The sequence below is a fragment of the Rhineura floridana genome, chromosome 1 (genome assembly GCF_030035675.1).
Source record: "Rhineura floridana isolate rRhiFlo1 chromosome 1, rRhiFlo1.hap2, whole genome shotgun sequence".
NCBI lineage: Eukaryota > Metazoa > Chordata > Lepidosauria > Squamata > Rhineuridae > Rhineura > Rhineura floridana.
The window spans coordinates 124,864,030-124,878,941 of NC_084480.1; the positions used below are offsets into that span (position 1 = coordinate 124,864,030).

Consider the following 14,912-nt stretch of genomic DNA (forward strand, 5'->3'; position numbering starts at 1 on the left):
TAAAAACATCAGTCATTATAAATACACAAAGTGCACATTAAAAGTGACAGTTTAAAAGCCTTTCATTATTAACTTGCTAGTAGGGTGAATTTTTCTAAAGTCACACTTTCAAAAAAATAAAAATCATTGACATTTATATATCATGTGTATCATTAAATGAAAACCAGTGAGATAAACTATTAAATATTTTGGATCAGTCCTGGTTCAGCTGTGACTCAAGTTGTGTGATTCCAGTTCAGGCTAACAAAGGTTCAGTAACCAGATTAGCACACCTGAACCAGTTCTCATGAAAAAATATCATTCCTATTACAATAGTGATTTGCCTGTGTTTTAGAGTGAATAGCATCATTGTGATATTGTACCCTAATCTTTCTATGTGGTAGTTAGTGCAATATGTCTGAGTAGACTTTAAAGTAAGTCCTGTTAACTTCAGAGGGGCATACTCTTAGGTAAGCCAGTCTAGGATTGTAGCCTAAATTTACTAGACAGGAAGCGATAGTAGCTGATAAGGAACACAGGGAAAATACGTTGATCCTGGGTGATTACTCAATATGGAAATATGTAACATGATTTAAAGAAATGAAAATAATTCCCCCAGCAGCTGCTTCTTGCCAGATTTTCTCTCTCTCTCTCTCTCTCTCTCTGTGTGTGTGTGTGTCTGTGTGTGTGTGTAGTCTTTTCATGCTACCTACCTAAGCTTGGACTGTCAGAGGTTGCTGTTTTGTAGAGTGCCTAGGCCCCACAGGCTTCACCAGCACAGGTTTACAAGCTGACTTTTACATAAGGAAAATATATATGCTTCACTTTGATTAAAGGTTAGAAAGAAGGTTTCAACAACCAACAGCTTTATAGACATTAGCCAAGCTACAGTATGACGGGCAGTGCACTACAAAGAAATACTGTTTTTCCTCACAATCTTCTACAGTGGTTTTCAGCCCTAAAGCTGCATACTGCTTCCCAACCCTTAGAGAAGGCAGAGTGCAAAAGTTTCCACAAACCAAAAAATGTATGATACAATTCCTTCAAGATACCATTTGCTCATGCTAGCCCTTTTCATAAGGTCCATGAGCACATGGCTGGGGGAGGAGTCAGACTCACACACACTGTCCACACTCCTGCCCTGTTCAGAGTCATCCCTCTTCGTGAGATCTTGTATCCTGCAAAATGCTGCATGCAAATGAAATGGAGAAGGTGTGTGTCTGTAGGCACTTTTCAGAAGTTTAATGCGGGGAAAGGTTAGAAGCAGGGACAGTGAGCATAATCCTGAACCCCCTCCACACATTCACTGTTCATGTGAATAGGGCTATTTGGGACCAAAGAGTGTGCTAATCTAAAATGGCATTTTTCTAAGTGTAATCCCTTATTCTCAATCAGCAACCTGATTTTTGTTGTGGTTCTGTTCTAGTTTGGTCTGAAAAAAAAATCTTGCAAATAATAGTTGAGTTTATCAACGGTTTGGCAGGAGTGGGAGAGTAAAGACTTGATTCACATTCAGTTTAAGTCTCTGATACTTTGGTTTCAATCAGTCTGCGGAGTAAATATGTCTCATGAAAGTTTTTTTCCTCGTAGAAAAGCATTTGTGCTTCCCCCATCCCTGAAACTCTGCAACAATGGGAAGTTGAGTTGAGATCATTTCCTTGTTTCTCCTGCCTAAAGAATTCTGGTGCTGCTGATACAGATGAGAAGATGGGCAGTGACAACAGCAGTGAGAGGGAGGGACAGTGGCATCCCCTTTATGTATCTGTGTCACCTGTGAGAACCGATAGCTATTATTGCAAGCTGAATACTTCTGTATAAATCAGAGACTTTAATAATATTTTTTAAAAGAAAAATAAATCAGATTTACAAAATATTTGTGTTTGTGATGCAGCAAAGAAAAACACATTCAAGCTGTGGAAGATGACATCCAGCAGGAAAAGGAGGCAGCAGAAAATATAATAAAAAATATGTCAGAAGAGGATCAAACTAAATACATGGAGACAAAAGTATCAAATGATAAACTCTTGCAGGTGACCTTTCATATTATTAGTCTGAATGACAATTTGATGAGCCCTAGCACAATCTGAGAATTCATAAATGAAAATAAGTTTTCCAGTAGCTTAAATTCAACAAACTCATTAAAACTGGAAAGTGAAGAACACAAAGAGCCCATCATGCAGCCCAAACTAAAGCAGTTTTTAGCCCCAGTGATCTCAAAAGGAGAGTTCAGCACATGGTTAACTCTCTCCCATTCAAATCATAGTTGCTGATAATAGAAGATTGGAAGCAGTAATCTGACTTAAGTGCTTGCTTAAGCTTGTGTAACTGGTAATAGGGTTGGGAATAGTTCACAGATTTCTTACATTCTTACTGTTTCTGTCAAGATCGCAATGTATCCTTGCAGGAACCCTGTCAAGTAGATTAGGATGAGAAGGTTCCTGAGGACACCCAGCAAGCTTTGTACCAGGGTAGTGAGTTGAGCTCTGCTGTTCTACATTCAAACCCAACATTCTACCACTACTACATTAGAAATTTTAGTATTCATGATACTTATCCTCTTTAAAGGCAGAGGACTCCAGAGGCAGGTTATTCCCCCTCCGTGGATATTTCATACAATCAGGAGGCTTGTTTAACACACACAAAATAGGATGCCTACTGGCTCAAATATCATATATGTACTGCTTTCATGTAGGATAGCATGGTCTCAGCTAGGCTGCCTATAATGCAACTAACTCCCCACCCACCCAACTTTTCTTTTCCCACCACTTTCTACACACACAACCTTGGGTAGCTTTCATTAAAAATACATAACAATTTTATTTCTTCTTCTAGGAATTGTGTACTTTACAGCAAGAGCTGGATGCTGTGAATATGAAAGAACAAGCTCTAGAAACTGTAAGTATGGCATTAAATTGTTCGGTTTGGGGTTAATTACAAAATGTGTGAAAATGGAGAGGGCTTAAAATTTTGATAGTTAGAAGAAAGCATCCTTAAGTATTTTGCTATACATTTCAGAAGATATGGCCAAATCCTATGCTAACCCTTTTACTTATCTAAACACTGAATATTAATTAATCTGTAAAAACCTAGCGCTTTGCTACTCAATGACTATAGGTCATCCCCATTCCCACCTGCTTTCCTTTTCACCCATTCTCCCTGGCCACTATGTTCTTTGGATATTTATATACCGTCAGCCATTCTAAGCTTTGTCTTTTCAACACCCTAATTAAAAAGTAAATTTTAAAACTATTGGATACATAGAATCTGAAAAGCTTTCTTTTTTTTATATAATAATTTTTATTATTCAAATTTTCATAAAACAAACAACAAAATCAAACAACAAAAACAATACAACAAAAATAAAAAAAAACTTGACTTCCGATTTGTCACAGATCAGCTATAAGTATATAATATATATCAAACCTGTCCCCTAAAACATACGAAATTCACTTTTTTCCATAGTCTATCTTAATTAATCGTCAAATCCCATTATCATCATTTCATTTTTTTCTTTCAACAAAAAGTCCAAAAGAGGCTTCCATTCCTTAAGAAATGTATCTGTCGTTTTTTCTCTGAGAAGGCATGTCAATTTGTCCATCTCTACTAAGTCCATTAATTTCAATAGCCATTCTTCCGTTGTTGGTATTAATTCCATTTTCCACTTTTGTGCATATAATAATCTTGCTGCCGTAATCATATATAATATTATTCTTCCATATTTCTTTTCCTTTTGTTTATCCATAAAACCCAATAAAAAAAATTCTGGCTTTGACTGAATATTTATCTTTAAGATTTTTTGCATCATCCTACCTATCTGTACCCAAAATAATTTTGCCTGTTTACACGACCACCACATATGATAAAAAGATCCTTCTCGTTGTTTACATTTCCAGCATACATTAGAAACATTACTATACATTTTTGACAACTTTTCTGGAGTCATGTACCAACGATACATCGTTTTATAAAAATTTTCTTTAAAATTATAGCATAATGTAAATTTCAAACCTTTTTTCCACATATTTTCCCATTGATCCATTTGTATATTATAACCAAAAATTTTTGCCCACTTGACCATACACTCTTTTACTTGTTCTTCTTCCATGTCCATTTTCAATAAAAATTTATACATTTTTGCAATTATACATTCATCATTTGTACACAAACCTATTTCAAAATCAGATTTATTTATTTCAAACCCATACATTTTCTTATCCATTTTGTATCTTTCTAACAATTGTAAATAGGCAAACCATTGAGAACTATATCCTTCCTTTGTTAGTTGTTCTCTCTCTTTCATTATATATTCTCCATGCACATTTTCTAATAATTCTTGGTAAGTTAACCATTTCTCTTTTCCAGCCATTTCTCTTCTATAAAATGCTTCTTGACTTGAAACACATAGTGGTATTTTAAAAAAAACCTTGTTTTGTATTTATTCCATATTTTCAACAAAGGACGTCTTATAAAATGATTATTAAAATCCACATTCACTTTTACTTTATCATACCATAGATATCCATGCCATCCCCACTTCAGGTTGTGACCCTCCAAATCCAATAGTCTTTTGTTCCTCAATACAATCCATTCCTTTATCCAGACTGAGCAACAAGCAGCAAAATAAAGTCTCAAATTTGGTAATCCCAGTCCTCCTCTTTCTTTGGCGTCTTGAAATAATTTAAATTTAACTCTTGGTTTTTTCCCCTGCCAAACAAATTTAGAAATATCTTTTTGCCATTGTTTAAAAGGTAAATCAGAGGATATGACAGGTATTGTTTGAAATAGAAACATCATTCTCGGCAATACATTCATTTTTATTACAGATATTCTACCCATTAATGACAACTGTAATTTATTCCATTTTAACAAATCTTTCTTAATCTCTGTCCATAATTTTTCATAATTATTATGAAACAACTTTGAATTTTTATTTGTCATAATAATACCTAAATATTTCACCTTTTCTTCTATTTTAAAATCTGTCTTCTCCATTAATTCTTTTTGATCCCTTAAAGATAAGTTTTTCACCAACATCTTTGTTTTTTGGTTATTGATCTTAAATCCTGCTAATGGTCCAAATTCTTCTAATTTATCCATCAATACTTTAATTCCTTCCAAGGGATTTTCTAATACAATTATCAAGTCGTCAGCAAATGCTCTCAGTTTATATTCCTCTTTTTTTATCTTTATTCCCGAAATCCTTTTGTCTTGCCTTATGTCTCTAAGCAGCATTTCTAGAACCAAAATAAATAAAAGAGGGGACAGTGGACATCCCTGTCTTGTACCCTTTTGTATTTCACATGAGTCCGTTAAATCCCCATTGACAATTATCTGTGCCTTCTGTGATGTATAAATCGATCTGATCCATTTTATAAAATTATCTCCAAAATCCATTTGCTCTAGAACCTTAAACATAAATTTCCAATTCAAATTATCAAATGCTTTCTCAGCATCCAAAAAAATCAAAGCTGCTTGTATGTCATTTCGTTGTTCTAGATATTCCAACACATTCAAAACATTCCTGACGTTATCACGTAGTTGTCTTTTAGGTAAAAAACCCGCTTGATCTTCCTGAATAAATTGTTGCAATATTATTTTCATTCTTTCTGCCAAAATCATTGTAAAAAAAATTTTTTTTTAGAATTTGAAAAGCTTTCATAGGTTGTCACTGATAATGTTCCTCTCACTTTCACACACAAGTAGGAAAGTTATTTAGACAGCTATTTTCATTATTATATAGACGCTCTTGGATGAAACTGATTATCTTCACCCATTTCAGTCTGGGTTCAGGCTTGGTTTTGGGACAGAACTGGCCTTGGTTGCCCTGATGGATGACCTTCTTGTACGAGAGGCACAAGAGAAGTACAATCTTGTTGATTCTTGTGGATCCCTCAGCAGCTTTTGCTACTGTTGACCACAGCATCCTTCTAAACCATCTCTGTGACTGTGGGTACTGGGGGCACCTTTTATTGTGGTTTCACTCCTACTTACAGGATTAGTTCCAGAGAGACTGGTGACTGGGCCTTAGCTCCAGCTAGTTGATCTGTGGGTGCCACAGGACACAATTTTGTCCTCAGTGCTATTTAATATGAAGCCACTGGGTGGTCATTAGGAGATTTGGGGCAATGTGTCCTCAGCATGCTGATAACACCTACTTCTATTTCTCTGTAACATCTGGATCAGGAAAGGTTGTACATGTCCTAAACTAGTGCCTGGATGCAGTCAGCCCTAGATGGGGGTTAATAAACTGCAACTGAATCCTGACAAGATGGAGACCCCATGGATGGGTGGTTCCCAGATCTGAGAATTGGGTTGTATACCTGCCTGGAGGGGATTGCACTGTTTCTGAAGGACTAGGTGCATAGTTTGGGGTGTTTCCAGATCCATTGCTTTCAGGCTCAGATGACCTCTCATTCAAAGTGCGTGTTACCAACTTCGGCTGGTGTGCCAGCTATGACCATTCCTAGATAGGGATAGCTTTGCCACGGTGATCTGTGCAATGGTAATCTTACAAATAGATTACTGTAATTGTTTGTATGTGGGGCTACCCTTGCACATGATTTGGAAGTTATAGCTAGTGCAAAATGCAGCTGCTAGGGTGTTTTGTGGGACACCCAGATTTACACATAATGCACTAGTGCTGAAAGATCTGCATTGTCTGCCTATAAGCTACTGAGCCAATGTCAAGGTTTTGTTGCTGACAATTAAAGATCTAAACAAGTTGGGATCGGAATATCTAGAATATCTAGAAGACTGCCTCCCATAGTACAGACCAAGCTTTCTTAAGCACTTCCATGGAGATCATTCTATCACCATTCTAGATTATTACTTTGTGACATTTCGAAAGCAGGCCTTCTCCTAGATAGCACCTAAACTCTGGAAAGCTGTCCCACAGGTGATGAGGCAGAAACACTCTATTATTATATTATTAAATAACTCTAAAATTTGTTTTCCTGGACTCTGGCTCTTAATGTTTAATTCTCTGTGTTATACATTGCTTAGTTTTATCCCTTATAAATAGTTTTGTTTTTATCTAGTTTTTAGGAATTTGTTATTGAATGTTGTTGTTTGTATTTTTATTGTTTATATGTAAATAAATGCCTGGGAGAAGAGGAAAGTCTTGACCTGGTGCCGAAAACATAAGTGTTGGTGCCAGGCGCACCTCATCAGAAGGATCATTCCATAATTTGGGGGCCACCACTAAGAAAGTCCTCTCCCTTGTTGCCAGCCTCCGTGCTTCCCTCGGAGTAGGCACCTGGAGGAGGACCTTGGATGTTGAGCATAGTGAACGGGTAGGTTCATGTTGGGAGAGGTGCTCAATCAGTTATTGTGGTCCTAAACCGTGTAAGGCTTTATAGGTTAAAACCAGCACCTTGAATCAAGCTCGGAAACATACAGGCAGCCAATGCAAGCAGACCAGAATCAGTTTTATATGTTCAAACCGTTTGGTCCCTGTTACCAATCTGGCTGCTGCATTTTGCACAAGCTGCAGTTTCCGAACCACCCTCAAAGGCAGCCCCACATAGAGCACATTACAGTAATCTAACTTGAAGGTTACCAGAGCATGGACCACTGAAGCCAGGTTATCCCTGTCCAGATAGGTACGTAGCTGGGCCACCAACCGAAGTTGATAGATGGCACTCTGTGCCACCGAGGCTACCTGAGCCTCAATTGACAGAGATGGTTCTAGGAGAACCCCCAAGCTATGAACCTGCTCCTTCAGGGGGAGTGCAACCCCATTGAGGACAAGTTGGACATCCACCATCTGGTCAGAAGAACCACCCACTAGCGGCATCTCAATCTTGTCTGGATTGAGCCTCAGTTTATTAGCCCTCATCCAGTCTATTGTTGCAGATAGGCACTGGTTCAGCACATTGACAGCCTCACCTGAAGAAGATGAAAAGGAGAAATAGAACTGTGTGTCATCAGCAAACTGATGGCAACACACTCCAAAGTTTGGATGACCACACCCAATGGTTTCATGTAGATGTTGAACAGCATGGGGGACAGAACTGACCCCTGCGGAACCCCATACTGGAGTCCAGGGTGCCAAGCAATGTTCCCCAAGCACCACCTTCTGGAGCTGACCCGCCAAGTAGGAGTGGAACCACCGCCATACAGTCCTTCCCACTCCCAACTCAGCCAGTCTTCCCAGAAGGATACCATGGTCGATGGTATTGAAAGCCGCTGAGAGATCGAATCAACAGAGTCACACTCCCCCTGTCTCTCTCCCAACATCATCATACAGGGTGACCCAGGCTGTTTCTGTGCCAAAACCAGGCCTGAAACCCGACTGAAATGGATCCAGATAATCGGTCTCATCCAAGAGTGTCTGGAGCTGGCCTGCCACCACTTGTTCAAGGACCTTGCCCAGGAATGGAACATTTGCTACCGGCCTATAGTTATTAACATTTTCTGGGTCCAGGGAGTCTTCAGGAGTGGTCTCACTACCATCTCTTTCAGGCAGCCAGGGACCACCCCCTCTCGCAAAGAGGCATTAATCACTTCCCTGGCCCAGCCAGCTGTTCCATCCCTGCTAGCTTTTATTAGCCAGGAAGGGCAAGGATCCAGCACAGAAGTGGTTGCACGAACCTGTCGAAGCACCTTGTCAATGTCCTGAGGCTGTACCAACTGAAACTCATCCAAGAAATTGGGAAAGGCTGTGCTCTGGATACCCCACTTGATTCATTAATAATTTGATATCTTGCAGTTTCACTACATGAGCACTTGTAGTTGATATACAAAAATTCTTAACTGATCACTCACATGACATGATTGACAAAATATTATGTGAGTGTAGTAAGTTCATCTACTAGTATTTATCTCTTCAGGAAATAGTACACTCCCAGATTAAACAGGAGGCCTTACAACTGTATGAAAAGCTTCATGGACTCGAGGAACATCGGAATCAAATGATTGCAGAGGATAAAAGTATGGGATCTCCCCAGGAGGAGAGAGAGAGATTGCTAAAACAGGTAGGTAGCTTGCTAAAACAGTCTGATATTGCTGAAGAGAGGTTATTATCCATACAGTTTTAAAGGATGGTTAAAAAGTGGAACTATAGATCCAGGCTGCATCCACACCAGTTGTTTACTGTGGCCTTTGTTCACTTACTTTTTGCATGACACCATCATCATCCCCCTGTATTTTAAATGTGTTTCTGTCTTTTTTCAGACTACAGAAAATCCACTAGCTTGAATCAAAGATGTATGATTGTGTGAATGGAATGGTACTTCTGTTTGCCCAAAACAGCTTGCTGAATTCTCTCAGTCTCCCCATCCCATTGCAACTCCCATACCCCATCATACACTGTGCCAGAAGGTCCTTTGACCCTTGGAAACAGCCTTTCAAGTTTTCAAGGAACTCTAGGGAAGGAGAGCACAGGAAAACCCTGTTATGTGAGTGGAGTTCTGCTCATCTCATCTCTCTCTGGAACTGATCAGAATAATAATAATTTTATTTCAGTCAACCGACCACAATACATTATAAAAATATTAACATGAGACTGCTTGGTGACAGAGCTATGGCAGACATCAAAACAATACTATAAAATTAATTACAATTCACAGTCTTACAGGGTCTGGTCACAATGGCCAAGTTCAGAAATTTGGCCACTTGACCGCTAATTGCCTTATCAGAGCCCTATAGTAAAACAGGCATAAGAGACTCAAGGGAGCGGCCTGGAAGGGACTGCATAACAGGGTATAAAAGATCTTTTCTGGATCCCTTCATAATACCTACAATTAAACAACATGTAAAACAGACTCCACTTCAGCATTAACACAGGGGCAGCATCTATTATTCCTTGGAGTTTTATCGTATCTACCCTCCAAGAGTTTAGAAGGTAGGGCGTTGAATCGTGCCAAAGAAAATGCCCTTCTGCACTTAGGTACAGATAGCCAACTTAGATAGAGCATCCCGTCTTTACAAGGGAAACCTGTTAGACCCAGTGATCGAGGGGAACAGGGGCCCGAAGCAGCTACAAGAAGCTCTTGGATGTCAATGTCCACTAGCTGCTGTTTAACAATCGCCTTGGCCCTACCAAGCTCTATCGAGAGCAAGTCAGAAGGAGAAAGGCCAACTGAAACAACTTTATCCACCACCACCTTGGTCCAAGATGGCTTAAGAGGGTCTCTCATTACCTGAGATGTGAGCTTTGAGTGAGCATAAGACAGCAGCGTAGCCAGAATTGAATGACATAGGTCCAAGCTAAGCATTTTAAAGAGTTAAGACCAGCCTCCAAATTAAGGGTAGCTCCAGAAACACATCTTGGGACACCAAAAATAGATCTAAGAAAGAAGGGTTGAATTCCTTCAAGTGATCCTTTAAAGTAGGGATACCAAAGTGGTGCCCCATAGAGTATCATCAGGACTATTTTGGATCTTAAAACACGTACTGCTGCTGGCAAAAATTTCCCACCCTTTGTGAAAAAGAAGCGGGTCATTGCACCCAAGTTTTTCTCAGCTTTGGCTTTAACATATTTGCCATGGATTCTCCAGCTGACTGTTTCATGGAACCAGATACCCAGGTATTTGTAGGAGTCAACCTGTTCGATTTTGTCTTTCCCCATCAACCAAGGGTACCTGACCTTTCTCCTGGAAAATACTATTACTTTAGATTTAGTATAGTTTATTGTAAGGTAATTATCTTTACAATATTCTACAAAGCCACTGAGTAGTCTCTTAAGACCCAGCCGGGTTTGGGAGATTAGAACCGCATCGTCTGCATAAAGCAGAATGGGTAGTTTTGTATGCCCAATCTTGGGTGGATGGGATTGTATCGTTCCCAGGACAGAAGGAAGATCAGCCAAGTATAGGTTAAATAGGGTGGGGTCGAGAACACACCCTTGTCTGACACCTCGTGAGGAGGAGATCTCCTTTGAGAAGTGACCTCGATAGCTACATCGTACCTGGATAAATGTATTTTGGTACAATAAGCAAATCAGGAGCAATAGCCTTTTCTCAATAGAAAGCAGTTCTAATTTGCTCCACAGACGATCACGAGAGATAGAGTCAAAAGCAGATTTTAGGTCTATAAAGGCTGTAAAAAGTTTACGTCCTCGTGGTTTAAGAGTGTTTGTGCGCTAGGTGGGCCAATACCAAACAGTGGTCAAGTGTGGAGCATCCTGGTTTGAATCGTATCTGCTCTTCTCCCAAGATGTTGTTGTCACTTATCCACATTTTCAACTTTAGGCCTAGATAGCTGGCGAACACCTTCCCCATTATAGACAATAAACTGATTGGGCGATAGTTACTCGGGTTGTTCTTGGGTCCTTTCTTATAGATGGGAACTATGAAGGCTTTCAGCCAAATTGTGGGAATTATTCCTGATTTGTTTATTAGAGTGAAGAGAGAGGCCAACAGAGGGGCCCACCAGCTGATACTACTTTTCAGCAGCTCCGAAGGAATGCCATCAGGTCCAGGAGCCTTGCCTGTCTTTAACTGGGATAATAGTTCCTCAATAGTATTAGTATCAACAGGGGGCCAGTCAGGGATATCGGAAAGCAGATAAGTGGGAGGACTGGAGTTAGATGTTTTTGGGTCGTTGAAAACAGCACAAAAATAATCCTCCCATATATTTGCTGGGATTTAACAATCTGGGCTTCCATTATGGTCAGCTAGAGCTTGGAACCAATCAAACATGTCTAGACAGAATGAAATAGTAGCTCCCATGGGGAAAGCAATACGCAAATTGGACCACCCACCAAAGAAACCTAAGCCACTCTAGGCTCACACTAGAATGGAACTCCTGCCTCCACCATTGTCTAACCAGGCCTTAGGGCCTTTACATTCTATTGAATCTCAGGCAGAGGCAACCATAGCCCGGCCCTCTACCAGCAGGAACAAGGTGGCTGGGGCATGTACTGTGGTGGGCAGGGTGGCTCCACAGCTTCTGGCACATAAGAGAAATAGGGGAACCAGTCACGACAGGCAATGGCCTGATGCTCCACAGGAGGCTGCAGCAAAGGAGGCTCGTAGCACCACTTTCAGGTCACAGAGGGACCAAGAATCCCTGTCTGAGGAGGAAGGCACTCAGCTTCAGACCAACTTGGAGGTGATTTTTTTCTACATCATCTTCTCCTGCGGATTTTGCAGGCTTCCTGGAGACCGCTACATCTCACTATCCGTTACAGGAGGATAGGGGAGAGGCATCCATCATTTCACCCTCTTCGCATCAAGAGCTCCACATTCAGAGGTTAGCGCACAACCCACCCTGTTCTCATGCTCAACCTCTACAGTTTCAGCTATCACCGCACATGCTCCAACAATTAAAAGAACAACTGAGAGATTCCCTCCTAATGGATCTAGCCAGAGATCTTTCTACATCCCCATCTGCTGCTAGACACCCCACACAGGACACGTCAGCCATAGCACCTACTCCGCCATCTTCAGGAACGCAAGTGGCACAGGGCCTCACTATTCTCCACCCTTCTTCAAACGTGCTACAAATGCTGGGCAGGGCATCACCCTCATGCCGCCTCACAAGGCAGTCATACTCAACTTCCAGAGAAGGCAACGATGGATCCAGATAATGAGCTGATTATCCTCGATGAGGAAGAATGGAGCGGAGATTCAGAGTCGGAGGAGGTTGTGACCAATAGGATTTTCCAGGATTTTCGTTGCACTCCTGTGTAAGGCAATGGAAGCTCTTAACCTAAATTCTCCAGAAGATCCTCCAGCTCCTGCAGCATCTAGAGTTTTGGCTGTGTGTCTGGACCCGAAACCCAAGTCAAGGGTGCTAAAACTTCCATCACTGCTACCTAAAGGGATCAAGTTCGAATTTCATGCTCCATTGCAGTTCAAGAAATCTGTTGCAACTGCCAACAAATATTATACATTGGAACAACACACCAACTCAAGGTCCCACTGGTGGACGCTCCCATAGTCAATTTACTAAATCTGTCCTTGAATCCAAAAGACTCGGATGCCCACCTCAAGGATCTGTCAGAGCACAAGCTGGATCTGGGTCTTGGGAGGATTCATGAGGCCAGTGCGCCCTCCATCAGAGCAGCAGCCTCATCGGTCTTCACAAGAGCATCTCTGCTGTGGCTGGAGGACCTATTGGATGGACCGCAGCAGGATCCAACTCGAACCCGGAAGTCTCTTCTCAAGATTTTGAGAGCAGTGACCTTTATGGCAGATGCATCCATGGACCCATGCAGTTTTTGGCAAGGTCATTAGCAGCGAGTGTTTTCTCTCGAAGGATCGTCTGGTTACGCCATTGGGAGGCCGATACTGCAGCCTGCTCTAACCTCATGTCTGAGCCCTATGTGGGTGGCAAACTGTTTGGTGATGACTCCCTAGCTGAAGTCTTGGAATCGAAGGAAAAGAAGAAAGCTATACCTTCTACCTAGAAACAGGATGAGAAAAGATTCTTTCGCAGACCATTCCATCCTGATTTGCCCTCCCAATCCTTTTGAGGTTCCAGGGCATTTGGAAGAACAAAGGATTCCCATACCAGCCAGCCATTCTGGAACAGACAACGTACCCAGTCTAAAGGCCAACAACCTTTCCCTAGTAGATCGGGTTTTGGAGCCCAGTCTTGAGGGAATAAGCATCAATTCTGATGCTAGGGCCCTAAGGTGGGAGGACACTTTCAACACTTTGCCCACCACTGGAGGGACATGTCTTCGGACCAATGGGTACCGCACACCCTCAGATACAGACTGAGGCTGGAATGCATCTCCCTTCCTCCAACCAAATTCATCCCCTCCCCCCTCTCAACGTCTCCAGACAAACAGGAATGGACCCTACAAGCGATTGCCCACCTTCTGCATATTGCGGAACGCATCCCAACAGGCAAGAGGTTTTCAGGAAACTACTCTATATTCTTCACCGTCGTGAAAAAAGACAGATCTTTCAGGGCAGTGCTCAATTTGAAAAACTTGTCAGTTCATAAAATACTGCAGGTTCCGCATGGAGACTTTACTGTCCATCAAAGAGGCATTGAGAAAGGGAGACTTCCTCTCATCTATCGATCTGAAGGAGGCCTATCTGCATGTTCCTGTCTTTCTGCCTCACAGACGTTACCTTCGGTTTGCAGTGGGGGAGGATTACTTCCAGTGCAGGGCCTAGCCTTTCGGTCTGGCGTCTGCCCCCAGAGTATTCACGAAGATCATGGTTGCTCTGGTGGCACACCTCAGGATGCAGGGGATCAATGTTTTTCCTTACCTAGATGACTTTCTTCTCCGGTCTACTTCCCTCCACAAGGCTTAGGAAGATCTGCACATCGCCCTAGCATGCCTCAAGGATCACAGCTTCCTCGTCAAGCAAACCAAGAGCCAGTTTTGTCCAGCCCACCGCATAATACATTTGGGGGCCACTAAAGACTCGCAGCAGGGACTCATAACACTAGCACAAGACAGAGTGGACAAGATAATTACAGCTGTCACACAGCTCCTATCTTTGCCATCGGTGGATCTTATGCATCTGGCAGGTATCTTGGGATAGATGGTCTCAACCTATCAAACTACCCCATGGACCCATCACCACTCCCAACCACTCCAGTGGGCACTTCTACGCTTTCAGAGCAACATTGTGGCCAGGCGTCACCAGAAGGTGGCATTATCACCAGCGGTCCGTTGCTCTCTGCTATGGTGGACACACGAACCAAACCTATTAAAGGGAGTGCCATTCCAGGACCCTCCACGGACCCTGATCACCTCAGATGCCAGCCTGACCGGCTGAGAAACCATTTGTGATGGCCAGATGATACAAGGGACATGGTCACAAGATGCAGTAATGGCCACCAGCTTGGATGGCTTTAAAAGAAGATTAGACAAATTCATGGAGGACAGGGCTATCAATGGCTACTAGCCGTGATGGCTGTGCTCTGCCACCCTAGTCAGAGGCAGCATGCTTCTGAAAACCAGTTGCCGGAAGCCTCAGGAGGGAAGAGTGTTCTTGCACTCGGGTCCTGCTTGCGGGCTTCCC

At 41.9% G+C, this 14,912-nt stretch overlaps 1 protein-coding gene across 5 annotated transcripts in view; it reads left to right on the forward strand.

Annotated features, from left to right (window-relative positions):
• Positions 1-14,912, forward strand: part of IFT74 (intraflagellar transport 74) — a 92,507-nt gene that overhangs the window by 21,234 nt on the left and 56,361 nt on the right. For all 5 annotated transcript variants that reach the window (XM_061631299.1, XM_061631277.1, XM_061631288.1 and 2 more), the window contains exons 9-11: positions 1,871-2,009; positions 2,812-2,874; positions 8,811-8,954. In XM_061631299.1, the coding sequence (XP_061487283.1) occupies positions 1,871-2,009; positions 2,812-2,874; positions 8,811-8,954 (346 nt within the window). The remainder of the gene's footprint in view (positions 1-1,870; positions 2,010-2,811; positions 2,875-8,810; positions 8,955-14,912) is intronic.